The following is an 18,027-nucleotide window of genomic DNA, read 5'->3' as shown; positions in this document are numbered from 1 at the left end:
GCGCCGCGGCCCGAGCGCAGCCGCCGGGATGCTCAGGGCGGCCGAGCCGCGGCCCCGGGAGGCGGAGGCCGGGGTTGTCCCGCCGACGCAATCCAAGCCGCTCACCTCCTTCCTCATCCAGGACATCCTGAGGGACTGCGCGGAGCACCGGGGCACCCCACAGCCCGGCCGCCAACCCGATCCGAGGCGGGACCCCGAGCCCCAGGGAGGGAGAGACCAGCTCGGCGCCAGACCCCGCACCGTACCCGGGGATGCCGAGCCAGGTAAGCCCGTGCAGCCCGGGACACCCCGCGGAGACCGGGCAGGCCCGAGGGCTGATCCGGGAGTTTAGGATGCAGGGATGGGGCGGGGGTTGGGGGAGGAACCAGCTGAGACCACTTACGGTTCCCCCCGCCTCTGGTGCACCCCGGAATCAACCCTGGAGCCCCAAAGCCAAGATCTTGACTGGGCACACCTACTCCGAGGGGTTCAAAAGCCGGTTGCCACGAAGCGATTAGAATTAATGATAACTTACTGATATTCATCTGCTCGGGTTATCACTGCGGACTCCCTTTTTCGTCTCGAGCTCACTAGCGGGGGGCGGGGAGGGGGATTACATCTGGAGTCCTTTGAGGTCTTAGGGAGAAGCAGCACCCAGTACGTTTTGTGGTCTTTCCCACTGCTTCTCTTGCAGTAACCCAACGTTTAGAGAAAGGGGGTAACTGTGAAAAGGGATTAATGTGCGAGGAGGAGTCCAGGCCCCCTGGCCCGGTGAAGCCTCATTCGCCCACCAGCACGATCCCCATCCCGGGACGCCTCCACAACCTTCTTGCAACTTCTCCGCTCGCTCTCTTCCCCACCTGTCCCCGCTGCACACGTCCACGGTCCTTCGTTGACCTCGACAATATCGCGGAACGCTCAGCCACTGTTCGCCGTAACTCCAGGTTCCCGCCACTGATTACTAGAAAACAAATACAAAATAATAAAAATGTACTCCCCTCCTCCCTGGAGAGCGTTCCTTCGTCGTGCGAAAACAGTGCAATGTATCCAAGACAACAGTGGGTTGTTTGTTCGCTGGTTAAAAAGCATGCCAGAGTGGAGTGAACGCCGGGCTCTCATGTAACTTTTGTCTTCCTGTTTCCCTCTACCTCCTCCTCTCTCTCTTTTTTTTTTTCCAGATGTGCACTTTGAGGGTTATCTTTTGGACTGTGAACACACACCAAGCCTGCCCCAGACTCCCAAGCGGCCTCAGAAGCGCTCCAGGGCTGCCTTCTCTCACACCCAGGTGATAGAGCTGGAGAGGAAATTCAGCCATCAGAAATACCTGTCCGCCCCTGAAAGGGCTCACCTGGCCAAGAACCTCAAGCTCACCGAGACCCAAGTGAAAATATGGTTTCAGAACAGACGTTACAAGACTAAACGAAAGCAGTTGTCTGCGGACCTGGGAGACTTGGGCAAGCACTCATCTTTGTCCTTGCCAGCCCTGAGAGAGGAGGGCTGCTCCGGTCCTTCCCTGCTCTCCGTGTACAATAGCTACCCCTACTGCCCCTACCTTTACTGTCTGGGCAGCTGGAGTCCCACTTTGTGGTAATGCCAGCTCAGATGACACTGCCTTCCCCAGGTGTCCCTGGCGAGGAAGAATATCTGGGACCAAAACGTGCTGGGGAGCAAGAAGTGTGCAGACGCCAGCTGTTGGGAGTGTGCAGGCTACTCCCCTATTCTTCACTGGTGGGGCAACGAAAGAGCCAAGGCAGTAACTATGTTAGTATCTAAATAATTTCTAAGGTGGACGTAGGCTGCTGGTGTCGCCCTGTCTGAAGAAAGAGCAAGAGAGAGAGAGAGAAACTCAAGGACTGTTTCCAGCATTCTGTATACTTTTCCATGTGACCCCTGTATCCTGGCTATGAATTCTGTTGCTGAAACGCCCCCTGGGGTAATGGAGTATCTGCTCTGAAAGGACAAGCAAAGTGGGTGGGGGGAAGGACACCCAAGATGAAGATGTCACCTACTGAAGTAAACTTAAGTTCAAAAGATTTTTTTTTTTTTTTTTTGTTGGCTTTGGACTATGGCCAAGGTTTCTCCCAGTGCTTGTAAAAGTGAAGGCAAATAGATGGTCCGAGACTCCAGGCAGGTTGGCATGGGACTCGGAGGGGGGTGGAGGCGAAAGTATTAGACTGTGATTCGTTTTCAGTCATATGCCAATTGAAGCTTCACAGGACGGTGTGCAGAGCTGGACTGCAGAGGGTGGGCTAGCCTGCCTGGCCTTTACAGAGCAGGAAGGCCTGTGCCAGCCCACCCGCCAGCCTTGGCTGGAGAAAGAGAGGTTCTTGGAGTTTTCCGGCTAGAGTTTGTACTTCATTACAGCAGAATCTATTATTATTTTTTTGGGGGGGTGAGGTAGGGTCTCTCTCTAGCCCAGGCTGACCTGGAATTCACTATGGAGTCTCAGGGTGGCCTCGAGCTCACGGCGATCCTCCTACCTCTGCCTCCCGAGTGCTGGGATTAAAGGCGTGCGCCACCACACCCGGCCCATAGTCTAGTTTTATTTTTTGCTAATGTCTTTCCTTCCCTCCTGCTGATTTCTTCTTGCTTTTCTACAGCTGTCACCCACAAAAGGGATCCCCCATTGGAAGCTTTAAATCCATGCATGTCCGGCTCATTTCGTCTGGTGTCTGGCCTCCCTGCTCCCTCGGAGGCTTTATCTTTCCTGGTTTCATCCTTTTTTTTTTTTTTTTTTTTTTTTTTTTTTTAACTAGCAACTCCTCTATTATTTTCCTTTACAAACAGAACAGAGCTGGGAAAAGGCTCAGCAGTTAAGAGCACTTGCCGCTTAAGCACGAGGGCCCCTCGAGTCAGAGCCCATCCAGCTGGACTCCCCAGAACCCATGTAGAAAGCTGAACATGGCCATGCATATCGGTAACCCCAGTCCAGAGTGCGGGGGAGGTGAGGCTGGTGAACCACTAACAGACACGACAGCATCTTTGGGGTGACGGAGACCCAATCTCAAGGGAATAACATGGATAAGCAATTATTGAAGGACATCCAGCATTCTCCTCTGGCCTCCACCCAAACACATACGGGCCATGTGCATCTGCACACATGTGCATACACCACATATCACACGTGCAGATGAGAAAAAAAAAAAAACACCCCAGCATTAAATCCCAAAGTCTAGTTCAAGAACTGACAGCTGAAGGTGGTCATGACAGCTTTTCTAGGACTTTCTGTGGCTGTGTTTACAATTCAGAGTCTGACAGCCTGGAATCCCTGCAGCCTGAGGAGGTAAGGAGGGTCTGGTTTTTCACACAGAAGGAAGACTGCAGAGCAAAATGTAGCGCAGGGCTGGAACCACAGAGGGGTTCAGGAGACGAAGGGTTCTGTGGAGCGTGGGGAAGTAAGCAAGCCAAGGCCAACCAGCAAGCCCAGAGGCAGAAGGAGAGTATATAAAGGAAACCATCTTCAAAATGCAACGGTGTGGCTTCCGTCACTCCCCCCCACCAACCCCATAAGCTGTCTTAAGTATTTCGGGACAGTGTTCCGTGACTTAACAATGGGTTGTCTCCCAGAGAGCAAAAGAGAAATTTGCCCTTCCATTTCTATCCTGCTAACTCGGGTGACCTGCCAGACAGGAGACATCAGGGAAAACCCCCACAACTCTTACTGATGAGATTCTCTGAGGCCCGGAAATCTCTTGATCCCACTATTCAATTCTGTGCGGTAAGAAATCTTCCAATTTCCTGCTATTAAAAGGGCCAACTTACTGCTGATGGCAAAGCTGCCAAAGTGAGCTGAGAGAGAGTGAGAGTTGGCCCTTTGCATCCCATTTTTCTACAGTGTGGGCTCCATCTTCAGTGCCACAGGCTGCTGACCCCCCACCGCCGTGTTAGACCACAAAAGGCTGAGGCGCCTGAGTCACTTTCTCCTTTTATGTTTTTTATTTATTTATTTTTTTTCCTTTCTCCTTTTAAAAGCCATGTCAGGGCTGGCTTTTATTCAGTACTTTCCTTCCCACCCTCTGAAATGAATTCTTTCAACTTGCGCTCCATCCAGGGTTAAACATTTTACTGCGATGCATATCATGTCACAAAACAAAAGTTTGCGTTTATGAATTTGGTTTATGAGTCCAGCTTGCTTTACGTTGACTGAAGCCAGTTCTCTGCTTAATCTGATCTGGTGGAAAATGTCGGAAGAACTAGTCTATTAGTCACTGACAGGTGAGTGGGACTGTTTCACCCCGATGGCCTGCTTCTGTCCTGTTGAATAAAGTAGTTAACACACCCCACTTTGACCTGTAATATGAAAGTCTGTGACTTGAAGTTTGGTAAAAAGAAAAAAGAAAAAAATTATTTTTCTATGTATTTTTTGCAGCATGTGAGCGTTGTTTCGTTTTTTTTTTTTTAAATAAAGTCTATATGTCTTTATTGGACATCTGTTTGCGATTTTCAGACTCCTAAAGACTGAGACCTGTTCAGCTTGCATACTTCTGGTCACAATGTTCTCTCATCTGGCCTGACTCAACTATGGCCACCAAATCGGTCAGAGTTGTAGTGAGGCCAACAGCTTCCCCATAGTAATGGACTCTTCTCCCATCCTGGTAAATCATGAGAGGGAAAACACATTTCCATCTCCATTCTAGTGATCATTACAGCCAGATGGGGTGGTATACATATATCAGTCAGCCGAGCACTGGGGAGTTGAAGGCTGGAGGATGAGAAGTTCAAAGTCATCCTCAGTTACATGAGCTCTTGGCCAGCCCTGGCTACATAAGACCCAGTCCTAGAAGCCTCTCCTTAAAAAAAAAAAAAAAAAAAAAAAAACCTGCTTCAGTTCCCAGACACCTTGTGTGACCATCAGACATTTAGTAATATTTCTGAAAGATTCTAAAAAGAACAGGGAGACCAAAGTGATTCTTAAAAAAATCGCCTTTCCTGTCCTGCCTGCCACAACCACCTCCCTGACCCTCCCAATCCTGCATCTCCCTAAAACTCCAGAGTCCCATTAGCCTCTTGCAAGACACACCTCTGAGGAGTCCCACATACTGAAAATAAGTTTTATTATTGTGCTGAAATAAATCTATAGCACACTCTGTATTTCCCTGCACCGACATCTTCCTTAAGTCTCCCACGTTCCTTGTACACCTGACTCAGGAAATTGGTGCGCCCCTCCCTCTCTTCAAGGAAATAAAAGATTCAAGGGGAAGACGCTTACCTTGGGTAAAACATATCATAATTTCAAAGTGCGCTCTAATCCCTTAAGTACATTGTACACACAGGCGGGGCTTCTCACCGCAGGCTCACACCATAGGTTTAGCCCTGCACAAATCTGCCATCTTCCCTCCCCCTGAAAGGCCAGTAGCTATCCAATTACAAAGGTTCTTAAAGTGAATTAACAGATGTGGGTTTTTAAATAAACCATTTAAAAGTAATCCAGGAAATTAAAGTCTCTCATCTCTTAAAAAAAAATAAAGCCCCTCTGCCTTCTTTTGTCCCCTTTCCAACCTTCCCTAATGCTTCTGCTAATCTCTCAGCCATCTTCCCCAGAAGTTCCCTTTGACATACCACAGGTCATAGTATTTGGCACTTTTTGTCACTCAACCTTTCATTTTACTTCTGGAATAAGTTTTTACAGTCACAGATGTGGGAGGACTTTTTTTTAGAGGGCGCTGCGTGTGTACATGTGCGTGTGTGTGCATTTTACACATCAGTGTGCATGCAGGTATGCATGTAGAGATCACAAGACAACCTTGAGAATCACTCCTCAGGAACACTGACCTGTGTGTGTGTGTGTGTGTGTGTGTGTGAGAGAGAGAGAGAGAGAGAGAGAGAGACAGAGAGAGCAGGCCTGCATGTGTGAACGGCACATATGTGGAGGTCGGAGGACCACTTTCCACTCAGACCTTGCCCCCCCCCCCCACCTCCTATCAGGCAGGCCTTCTCTCGCTGGGTCTCACTCTGCTGGTGTTCTTTGCTGCACTCACCCAAGCTTTGGGGACATCCTCCCATTCCTGTGTCCCATCCCTTTGTCAGCATATGTCATTACGCACAACTGTCTGCAATAGCTTCTGACTTTTTTTTTAACTTGGGGTTTGGAGAGGATCAGACTCAGGTTCTCAGGCCTGAGCTGTGAGCACTCTATCCACTGAACCATTTCCCTAGTCCCTCCTGCCCCTCATCTGCCTCTTTTTAAGAAATATTTTATCATTTATTTATTTATTTATTTTGCACAGACAAAGAGGGAGAGGTTGGGCACACAGGGACCTCCAGCTGCTGCAGACAAGCTCCAGATGCATGCGCCCCCTTGTGCATCTGGCTTACATGGGTCCTGGGGAAATGAACCTGGGTCCTTTGGCTTTGCAGGTATGCACCTTAACCACTAAGCCATCTCTCCAGCCCTCATCCACCTTTTTTGTTGTTGTTGTTGTTTTTGTTTTTGAGAAAGGGTCTCTAAGTGGCCTGGAGCTCATTAAGTAGCCTAGACTGGCTGGCCAGTGAGCCCGGGGGATCCACCCGTCTCTGCTTTCCCAGCGCTGGGGTTATAAGTGTGCACTACCATATCCAGTTTTTACTTTCATGTGGGTCCTGGACGTTGAACTCAGGTGCTCACCCCGCCTAGCAAGTGCGATGCCAGCCGGGCCACCACCCCAAGCCCTGCAGCCGGTGCGTTTTCCCCTCGGATGCTGCTGCTTCCGCCTCAGTCTTCTTCGCAGACTCACTGCTGCGAACAAAAAGGGGCGGCGTGTCAAAGACACTTCCCGTGACTGTTGTCCTTCTCACCACAAAGCCCATCGCTTTTCTGGGGTGGTGCTAATTCAATGTATGACAAAGCTCACATCGGAGAGAACAGTGGTCACGAAGAACACTGGAAGCAGACCACGCGAGGGTGTGAGCTGCGTAAGGAAATGGCAGCGCCAGCGGCTGCACCCAGAGAGCACCCGGAAGACAGGGTCGAGAGAAATGGATTCACCCCGCACCCACTGCTTTGCACAGCTCCCAAGAAAACGTGTCTCCCTCCGAGGAAAGCGAACTGAGCATCTGATCTCAGGACCAGCTGCCTCCTGACAGTGGGAGCCACCTGAGCAGCGCAAGGTTTTTGTGCGTAGAGCGATGCCCATCAAGGGACATGGTGACAAGTCACTGCTCCATGGCCACATACCAGTGGTAACTGGTGTGTGTGTGTGTGTGTATGGTGGGGGAGGAGCTCAATTCCATGTGGGGAGACCCAGTGGAGCACCATGGGATGTAGTGCAGGATAGCAGAGCTTTCTGGTCACTCTCAAGGCTGTGGTCACCGCCACGTTTTGCAGTGAGGAAACCGGTGTCGTGTGGGTCAGGCCAGGACTGGAGCTCTGACTTCTGCACTCAGACATGCAGACTCTGCTCCTCCCAGAGCCATCGGGAACGTGTCACCCAGGCATGTTTTCTAAAGCCAAGAGAAATTTACTGCCCAAGAGAAAGGGCAGGAATGAGAGCCCCGGGACACGGAGGACTCCTAGTTTAGCCATGGACTTGGCCTCCCGGCAGACTTTCCCAGACATAGTAGCCCATGAAAAGGCTTATCTAAAGTCAGCACTGGAAAAAAACAAAGAATGCCAGTTTCCACAGTACATCCTCCCCTCACCTCCACAAGCCTGCAGGTGTCACCTTGACTATTGTCCCAACTTGTGCTGGGTGGGACAGAGGGTTGAGGATAGAGATTCGAGAGCCATCCTCTGGGTAGCTTCTTTCAGCTGGATAGTCTCCGCTTGGTATTAGCTTGTTCACTTGTGAGAGAATCCTGACTGGGGGATACTTGCTGGGCCCCACAAAAGCTCATGTTCTAGAAAGTCGGTCCCCAGTGTGGCAGGGTCAGAGTAACAGCAGTATCAAGAGGCAGGTACCGTGAAGGATGGTCGGGTCAGGGAAACTCTGCCCTCACGAACTAACGCTGTCTCCAAGGAGAAGGCCAGTGTGAGGCTTTGATCCTGGCCCTTCCTATTTCCTCACGTGGCCTCACACATTCTGCCATGCCATGCCACCTGCCACGAGTACCTCATTAGAAGCCAAGGGTGGCACTGTACTCTTGGGCCTCCAAAACCGTGAGATGAAATAAACTTCCTTGCTTTATAAAGTACCCAACCTCAGGTATTTTATAATAGAAACAGGAAAAAAATACTAAGGCGGTACTTTTACTGACTTGTTGGTGACTGAGTCTCACATCGCCCAAGTTGGCCTTGAATTGGCTAGGTAGCTGAAGATGACCTTGAATTTCTGAGTCACCAGCCTGTCCTCCCAAGTGATGGGATTAAAGGTGTATGCTACCATCTTTAGTCAGACACATTAAAAAATAAAACATATAGATATAATTATAGATATAGATATAGATGATATAGATAGATATAGATATAGATTAGACATAGATGTAGATATAGATATAGATATAGATAGATATAGATATATTTAAGAGAGAGAGAGAATGGGCATGCCAGGGCCTCCTACCACTGCAAATGACCTTCAGATGCTTACACCTTGTGCTTCTGGCTTTACGTGGGTACTGGGAAATCAAATCCAGGCTGTCAGGCTTTGTAAGCAAGTGTCTTTAGCTGATGAGCCATCTCTCCAGCCCCAAGTCATATATTTGTTTTGTTTTGTTTTTCAAGGTAGGGTCTCACGCTGGTCCAGGCTGACCTGGAATTAACGATATAGTCTCAGGGTGGCCTCGAACTCTCAGCGATCCTCCTACCTCTACCTCCTGAGTGCTGGGATTAAAGGCCGGCCCCAGTCATATTGTTAACAGCCTGGAAATGTACGGTGATACCTGGGAGGATGAATGCTGGGTTTTGCCTTCCAGTAGCGCTTTGTCCCGTGTGACAGTCGTGCCACACTGTCCTGTGCACTGTCAGGGTGTACCCAAGCCCAGCACCTGTCAGCAACTCCCGGGAGCCTTTAGAAAATAGAAAAACAAAGCAGACAAAAGTCCAATTCTACTTCACACCCACTATGAGGTGAGTCCTGGGAAGCAGGACTCAGGTGCCCATATTTGTAAATTTTTACTGCTGACACGCACAGTGACCGCCTTACCACTGGATTGGCTCTTCAGTGTTTCGGCTGCGGTGGTACCAGGACAAGAAAGAGCGCCCTCCACCCACCCTCCCACAGGCTTGCTCTTGGAGCAGGTGCACCCCTTCACCTTCTTTCTGAGCACCCTCCATTGGGATTTCTTTTTTAAATAGTTTGTCTGTTTGTTTGTTTATTTATTTATTTATTTATTTATTTAAGAGAATAAGAGAGAGAGGCATTTAAAGAGACAGAAAGAGAAGGCTGTGCCAGGGTCTCTAGCTGTTGCAAATGAGCTCCAGACACACGTGCTACCTTGCGAACCTGGCTTTATGTGGGTACTGGGGAATCGAACCTGGGTCCTGAGGCTTTGCAGGCAAGCGCCTTAACCACCAAGCTATCTCTCCAACCCCTCCACTGGAGTTTCTGACATCACTGAGAGGCCTTCTATAACCTGCCCATTCCAGCAAGTCTCTCACTCAAAGCTCAAGGTACCCAGGCTGTGCAGGTGTTTTGCTAACCGGGGAACCCAGATGCGCTCATGATCCATCTCCACCCCCAAAGCACTCAGAATGACAACACACCCTTTGTCTCTTGAAGGAAAGAAGAAGAAGTCCCACCCGTAAGTTTCCCCTTTCCTGGAGCCACACAGCCTTGTTTGCGCATGGCTGGGGACAGCAGGTGCCATTTATCCTCTGTCAATTAGTGTCACGCTTCCCTGACAACTCATCTATCAGGATTAAAATAGCATCTTACTGCTGACATAACATTTACACTTCTTCTGCCAAACCGGTAATATTCAACTTCTCTTTTCTTAAAGCACATATGCAGACATAGATATGGGTGGAGGCCATTCAAGAAAGGGAAGGAATATGCCTGTGGCTTGTGGTTTTTGACTAAAATTTGCATGTAGTACAAATGCACAGTTGGCATTGAACTCCAGCCTGAAGCCAGAAAAGCTTTAACTTGACCTAAATGACATGTGAGGACCAGAGTGATAGAAATGAGTTAGTGCCAGCAAAGTCTTTTATTGAGAGGAATAAGGGGAATATTCACAGTGGATGGGGAGGGACTGGCATCCTCCCATGGAAAAGTTTGGAATCTCTCTGTTTCTGCAGGCTGGGAGCTTGTTTATAGTTAGGTCTGTCCTGCAACACATCAAAAGCTAATGCACTCAGGTCCTTGTGACTTACAAAGACTTGGACGTTGAGGGAGCATGAGAAATGGGTGCCGGGGATTATAAAGGCTTGCAAGTGTGGGGATTGCTGTGAGTGAAGCCACATGCAAAAGGACTTAGCTTCAACACAGCTCCAGTTAAATGGTGTTCAGCCCCTTTCTGTGTGTAGTGGGGGGGAGAGGAGAATCAAAGTCATAGACATACAGCAGATAGATTAAAAAAATACTTTTCATTAATTATTTGCAAGCAGAGAGGGAGAAAGAGAAAGCCAGGGGGCTTTGGCACTGCAAAGGAACTCCCGATCTATGTGGCCCTTTGTGCATCTGGCTTTACATGGGTACTGGGGAACTGAAGCTGGTCAGTCAAGCTTTGCAAGCAAGTGCCTTTAACTACGGAACCATCTCTCCAGATCCAGATAGACTTTTGAATTTAATTAGAGAAGCAATTTCCACATAAGTCTGAGGCATGTATCTGGAGTTCATTTGCAGTGACTAGAGTGGAGGCTGGCACACCCTTCCTCTCTCTCTCTCTCTCTCTCTCTCTCCACCCTCTTTATCTCTAAAATAAATTTTAAAAAATTAAAAAACTTTCTCTGAATTACAGGAGCAATATTCTTAGGGGCCACAGTTATTTCCTGAGCTGCCCCTCAGGTCCGCGATGCGAAGCTAGGGCAAGGTCTCCCAGTTCCCCTATAGCTCCCACATATGAACTCTGCGCTTTAACATTTTTCTCATCTGTGGTATGGAGAGATAAGATCCCTGTCAATATGCAAGTTGCAGGCTGGAGAGATGGCTCAGCAGTTAAGTGCACTACCTGCTCATAAATGAGGGCCTGAGGGAGCCTGACCACCCAAGTTGGAATTGCCAGATTTCATCTAGACATCTGGACAGAGCCACTCGTGTCTGGATCCCAAGTCTTGCAAAGGGGAGCAGAGACCAGGAAATCCCCTGGTCTCTCAAAAAACAGCAAGCGAAATGAGAACAGGGAAAAGAGGAATGCAGCTGCACCCCGACATTCTTACTTAGCCTTTGGGCACATGGGGCCCTGCAGGGGTGCATACATGGCACACATCATAGACACGAGCAAAACAATTTGCAAATCACATGAAGAAATTCTTGTGGAGGCTAGAGAGACGGCTTAGCGATTAAGCACTTGTCTGTGAAGCCTAAGGACCCTGGACCCTGAGACTCTATTTTCCAGGACCCACATTAGCCAGATGCACAAGGGGGCGCACATGTCTGGAGTTCGTTTCCAGTGGCCAGAAGCCTTGGTGCACCCATTCTCTCTTTCTCTCTCTCTCTTCTCTCTCTCTCTCTCTGCCTGTTTCTATCTCTGTCTGTCGCTCTCAAATAAATAAATAAAAAAATTTTTAAAAGAAATTCTTGTGGAAGGAGCAGTTTAAACAAAGAAAAGAAAGTCAAGAATGGTGTTTCACTCCTTTAGTCCCAGAATTCAGGAGGCTGAGGTAGGAGGATTCCTGTAAGCTTGAGGGCAACTGAGGACACAGAGTGAGATCTGCAAACAGGGGCTAGTATGAGCCAGAAAGCACACATTAAAAATACAATCAAGGGCTGGAGAGATGGCTTAGCAGTTAAGGACTGAGGTTTGATTCTCCAGGACCCACCTAAGCCAGATACACAAGGTGGTGCATGTATCTGGAGTTTGTCTGCTGTAGCTAGATGTCCTGGTGCACCCATTCTCTCTCTATCTGTCTCTCTCTCTCTCTCTCTCTCTCTCTCTCTCTCTCTCTCTCTCTCTCTCTCTCTCAAATAAATAAATAAAGTTAAAAAAAAATGCAACCAAAGCTGTGGGCGGTGGCACATGCCTTTAATCCCAGCACTTAGGAGGCTGAGGTAGAAGGATCATCTGAGTATGAGGCCAGCCTAGGGCTACAGAGTGAGTTTCATGCCATCCTGGCCTAGAGTGAGACCTTGCCTCAAAGACCAAAAAAAAAAAAAAAAAAAAAAAGCCCAAACCAAAAAGCCACACACAACCAATAATAGAGACTTCAGCCTCCTCAATAGAGTTGCCTTTGAGGTCCTGATTTCAACCCGAGTCCCTGGCTGTTTCTTTTCTTTCCCCCCAGGCAGTTCAAGTTCAGGAGCAGAGCAAAGGAGAGGGAGGTGTCTGAAGCAAGGGGGAAGGACTGGCTGGGTAGTTTTCCACGGGCTCTGGAAGCATCTTGACACACACGTGAGTGAGCTCACGACTCCTCTCCTCGGCTCCCAGATGACGCCTGAGTGCCCCATGGCTCCGCGTCCCGGAGATTAGGTTTTATTGGAGACAGGCCGGGGGGCCCGTGCCAACGCTGGCTTCAGGAAAGAATGAAAGCTGGAGTGGGATCTGAAGAGCAGTATCCAGGTTACAACCCCCTTGGGTTTTATAAGGTCCTGCACCAGCACACATCCTGGAGAAGCAGGCTGGCTTTGCACAGACACCAGGCCGGTGTTGCCCACAGAAGCAGCTCGCTGGAGAACAGGCTCCAGATTTCCCAGGAGGCTGTGGGACAGAACTCAGAAGAGCCCAGAAACCATGGCCGATTTTATGATGAGCAGCAACCAAAAGTATCTGTTGTTCTGAGCAAGGAGCTAAGCACTCCTTTCCTACTCTGCACCAATCAGACAGAAGCCCCACCCTGAGTCACGATGTGGCTGCTGAATGAATGAGTCCCAATCATACCTGGGATTGCTTCTAGGCACCTTATTTTCAGAGACACCCTAGCAAGTTCAGAGCTTCACTGGGATTGTGGAAGGGCTACGAAAGCAAGGCATGAAGACAGAGCTGAAGAAACCAGTGGCACTTAACCTGGAAAGGGGAAGCCAGGACCCAGATGTCCTCTGCTATGTCTTGTTCTAGGTGGCTCCTCAAGGTGACAAAGGGGTCGCATTTGCAATGACTGCAAGATCACTGGGCTGCTGTCGCTGTGCATTTCTGTCTTTGGGAAGGCCATCTGGGGAGGTCATGAGATGGGCGGGTGTGCATGACACATCTCTAAGATCCTTGCCAGCCCCCCACCCCGGTTCTTGGATTCTGCAGAAAGAAAGTCCTTGGGCTCTGCCTGAGCTCCGTCTACTCACTGCGCGATGAGGCAACCCACCTCCCAGCTTCTCAAAGTTGTTATGCTACGTTAAAGGTACAGTTCCATCCTCTGGATGGTCATTAAAGCACATGAGCCCTGCAGCTTTCACCTCTGACTGTCAGGGAAGCAAACCACCAACTGAGTGGCACCACACCTACAGACCCGTCCTTGACCCTTAACAATTCATCTTCGGATCAAATATCAATACTCCTGGGAGAAGTAATGAGTTAAACAAATTGAATCATTTACCTATAATATGAGTAAGTTCACCAATTTCAACACACACACAGCACAGGATTGGATAAGAGGCCCCACTCAGTGGGAGGGAATTCGTACCTGATATAGAGAATCAAACCAAAAACTTGTGGCTGGGTGGAGCTATGGCTTAGTGGTTAAAGTGCTTGCCTGCGAAGCCCAAGGACACAGGTTTGGTTCCCTAGTACCCACATCAGCCAGATGCATAAGGTGGCATATGCATCTGGAGTTCCTCTGCAGAGGCTAGAGGCCCTGGCATGCCCATTCTCTCTCTCTCTCTCTCTCCCTCCCTCTCTCTCTCTCTCTTCCTTTCTCTCTCTCTCCCTTTCTCTCTCCCCCTCTCTCTTGCTCTCTCTCAAATAAATAAATAAAATAATTTTTAAATTTTTAAGAAAAGAAATTCTATGGTTTGGAAGGCCATAGACCTCGGAGGGAAACATCCATTGTCTTTTGGCTAAACAGAGACATCATGCCCATCAAAAAGCCTTCTAAGCGTGCATGTTCAAGCCCTTTTCATGGATGGCAGCAGATACCAGGAAGACCCAAGTCTCATAAGAATGACAAGAGGAAAAGGCCCAGGGCTTAACACTGGACACATCACCTCTGTCACGTCTGCCAGGGCTCAGGGGACCCTGCAGAAGTAGTAGAGTGTAAGTCCTGCCCTCACTGCGAGCCAGAGAACCTTTTCTGTGGGGAAGGAGATGGACATGGAGGAGACAGAACCCATCCGAGCAGAGGATCAGAGGCTGCTGGGAGCTCACCACTAAAGGGGATTTCTATCATGCCCTTCAAGGCTCAGGGAAAATTGTGGAAGAGGGAGAGGAAAGAATGTAAGAGCTACCGGGTGCACAGGCACACTTTAGGGTGCTGTTCTCCTGACATGAGCCAACTGGGGCATTCATGACCCCGCAGTGCTTACTGATAACCCCATAGACCCATCACCATCGTGACATGGAGAACAGAGGAGGCCAAAAGGAATGAGACAACAGAACAGAGGAAGGACTACCTTTAAAGGGAAAGGTCCTCACTGGATGCAGGGTGGGGGACAGGGGGGGAAAAAAAGCATAAATGGATGGGAACATAATCAAATTCCTGAATGTTCATATATTAAAGTTCTCAATAAGAAAAAAGAATGCTGGAGGCTAGGGCAGAATAAATAAATAAATTTATACTTCAAAATGTCATTTAAGCTTAGCCCTACTAAACTAGAAGTTAAATAATTCTTGTTGTCTTATTGCTTAGTCTTACATTCCAAGCTTCAAATTTTGCCCTCTTCTCTTGGAATCCTTTCGACTTTAAAGCTCAGAATGCGTAGACTGTTGCCTGGGAGAAATGACTATCCCAAGAGAAGCCCACTGTTGTAGAAGCAAAAGGCTAGATGGGATGATGGCTTCTTTGTATTGGACAATTTATATGAAATTGCTCCTAACTCAGAAATGAATCATCCATGGAGGTGTGCAAATATATCCTCATATATATATATATATAAAATTCTATTTTCTAAAATATGTTTTATTTACCAGGCATGGTGGTGCATGCCTTTAATCCCAGCACTTGGGAGGCAGAGGCAGGAGGATTGCTGTGAGTTTGAGGCCACCCTGAAACCACATAATGAATTCCAGGTCAGCCAGGACTAGAGCAAGACCCTACCTCAAAAATCCAAAACATAATTTTTTATTAGTTTATTTGAGGGAGACAGAAGGAGATATTACAGGCATTCCAGGGCCTCCTGCCACTGCAGAAGAACTCCAGAGGCATGCTCCACTTTATGCATATGGCTTTACGTGGGCACTGGGGAATGGAACCCAGGCAATCAAGCTTTGCAAGCAAGTGCCTTTAACTGCTGAGCCATCTCTCCAGCCCTGTATTTTTTTTAAATTTAATTTATTAGTTTTCTTTTCAGTAAATACAGGTAGTTTGGTGCCATTCTTTAGGCTCATCTGTGGTCTACCCCCTCCCATTGGACCCTCCTTGTTGATGAAAATGGGTCGTGCGTTGTGGAGTTAGCCCCCAGTTATTGGTATGATAAATGTCTCTGAAAATCATGACCCAACATGTGACTCTGACATTCTTTCCGCCCCCTCTTCCGCAAAATTTCCCTGAGCCATGTTGGGTTCATTTTTGGTCTGCTTCAGTGCTGAGGTGTTGGGGGCAAGCCCTGTATTTTCATTTTTAACCTCAAGTGCTATTATTCTAAGCCCTCACCTAAGTCAATATTTGTACAAGTCTCTCTAAACGTAGCGTGGCACAATGTGAGCATGGATTCTCCTTTCAGAGCCCTGGGCCGCCCTCTTGCGCCTTCATTTCGTTGTGTGACTTTAGACTCAGGGTCTTCCTCTTCGCGTGGAGATGGCAGTGCTTATTTGCAGAGGGGCTCTGACCCTTCAGTGAGGTAGATGGAGTGTACATCAGAGCATCAGGAGTTGCCAGTTCCCACTTTAGGTGACTTGAAGATAATTCTTATTCTTCTACTGGCCTTCCATGCCCTCCCCCTTTAACAAATATATGCCTTGCAGATTTTGTAAAACCTCCCTAAAGTTCTAGGGGTGGATTGAATTATACTGCTAAAATAAACCCTCACAGTTCAGTTTTCTTTTTTTTAATTATTCACTTTTTCTAAAAATATATTTTTTATTAGATATGGACATACTTAGCATGTAAACCACACATGTTGGTACAATCATTTCCTTCCTCCCTGCCCCTTTTTCAAAGAGACCCTCCTCATTGGGGATGCAGGTCAACCCCATGGGGACTGTGGGTCATGCATTGTAGGGGCAGCTGTCAGTTATGGGGGAGAGGCAATGTCTTTGTGCATAATGTTCCAACCTGTGGCTCTAACAAGCTTTCTGCCCCCTCTTCCACAAAATTCCTTGAGCCATGTTGGGTGCATTTTAAGTCTGCTTCAGTGATGGGCACTTAGGAGCCTCTGGATCTCTGATCTGATAAGTATTGAGTGTCCTCAGTGTCTATCTCCTTCACCCTTGTGCTGATATCTCACTTTTATTGTTTGAGAACATGCACAAACTTTATCCAAATGTATGCATGTCCCTTGCTTTTATTAAATATATAGAAAATCCAGCTAACATATTTTGAGGGGAGTTTGAAGTCTGGCATTTTGTGTGACCACTCAATATACTAGGGAGTTAATACTATCATATACAACCACCATGTGATTGGACATGGCGGTGCAGATAAGTAGATGGGTAGGGAGATGGATGTATTTCAAAAAGACTCAGGAAGAAATGCATGAAAGACAGAAACATTGTCATTAACAGAAAGGTAGACAGATACCCATGCCACAGTGACTTCCCCTGGGCTGAGCTATAATTCCATGGAAGGACTTGTCCCCTGAGTAAGTCCATGTGGGCCTTTCCCAGAAGGGAAAGACCTATCCCCTGAGTTTAAATCATTAGCTGGAGGCTAGAGACTGGAACTCCTTGCCTCCATACCCAAAGCTGAATTACAAAAATACAGACAAAGAAAATAAATCAACAAAAATAGCTAAGAGGCATTTCTAAACATGTCTAGCCTCTGAAATTTATAGCTATTCGCTCTTGGAAAAAGGTCCTTTCAGATAAGACCACTATTTTTACAGAAAACAAAAACGAAACACATATCGATTGGTTTTCAGCTGACTCTCCAAGTCCTGGGAGAGGTGCGAAGTGGGAAAACCCTGCCTCCAGCTTGCCTCTTGCTGGGATCTCATCTGTGGAAAGTGCCCTCCCCCCAAAAAACTGTTCTTTGATCTAAACAGAGGAATTCAGAAAACGCTGAAGTCCGGGGCTTCACGACCTTGTAGACCATTTCTTTTACTCCATTTCTTCATTGTTTTATGAAGGAGGGGAAGCCGTCCACAGACATAAACATTCCAACCTTTTGTGGATTTTCTCTGCACTATTTTTGGGTCATGGTTGTCCTCAGGTAAGTGAAACCTCAGCAAGGGAAACTAAGGATGGGGAGGAACTATTATAATATGAAGTATCTCCATTTTTGCAGCTTGATACATAAAGATGATGGACTACATTGCTAAGTCATAGGCTAAGGCTTTGAGGGAGACATTTTGAGACACTTGGTCCATGATGGACCAGATAATCTGCTCACACCAAGAGTTATCCTGGAAAAGGAAAGGGCAGTCAGTGTCTCTCGAGTGTCCCAGTGTCTCTCCTAAAATAAGAGAGAACTCGGGAAATTTGGAAGTGGTGTTGGAATGTTCTAGATGTCAGTGGGCAGACGGAGAACTCTAGCTCTCTGCAGGAAGGTTTGAGTCAGAGAAAGGCAAAGGAGCTCTACACCCAGAAGCATGGGAATGTATAAGGCTCAAGGGAAATGAGGTACGAGTGACATCTACAAGGCACTTTCTATGTCTAAGCAATGTGTTTATCTCAGAAGAATCCCCTGGGTTAATCATCACAGCCTGCCTTAGGGAGGTGGAGTACCTGAGGACCATTGTCATTTCTGTTTTTATAAAGAAATTAAGTCTCAGGGAGTCTTAATACATTTTCAAA

General features: G+C 47.8%; 1 protein-coding gene across 1 annotated transcript; it reads left to right on the top strand.

The window, feature by feature from the left end:
* Window positions 1–28: 28 nt before the first annotated feature.
* On the top strand, window positions 29–1,896 carry Nkx3-1 (NK3 homeobox 1). The gene is made up of 2 exons (XM_045131950.1): window positions 29–263; window positions 1,158–1,896. The coding sequence occupies exons 1-2, from the start codon at window positions 29–31 to the stop codon at window positions 1,568–1,570; spliced, it is 648 nt and encodes a 215-aa protein (XP_044987885.1). The 3' UTR covers window positions 1,571–1,896.
* The last annotated feature ends 16,131 nt before the right edge of the window (window positions 1,897–18,027 follow it).

This window comes from Jaculus jaculus, chromosome 12 (genome assembly GCF_020740685.1).
Source record: "Jaculus jaculus isolate mJacJac1 chromosome 12, mJacJac1.mat.Y.cur, whole genome shotgun sequence".
Lineage (NCBI taxonomy): Eukaryota > Metazoa > Chordata > Mammalia > Rodentia > Dipodidae > Jaculus > Jaculus jaculus.
Note: the sequence above shows the minus strand (reverse complement) of the source record. Positions and strands in the feature narration are given on the sequence as shown.

What these genes read in the sequence shown, in the direction of transcription:
- Nkx3-1 (XM_045131950.1), top strand. Translation starts at nt 29, where the DNA reads ATGCTCAGGGCGGCCGAGCCGCGGCCCCGGGAGGCGGAGGCCGGGGTT. An exon ending in ACCCGGGGATGCCGAGCCAG is followed by an intron (nt 264 to 1,157) that starts GTAAGCCCGTGC and finishes TTTTTTTTCCAG; the next exon opens with ATGTGCACTTTGAGGGTTAT.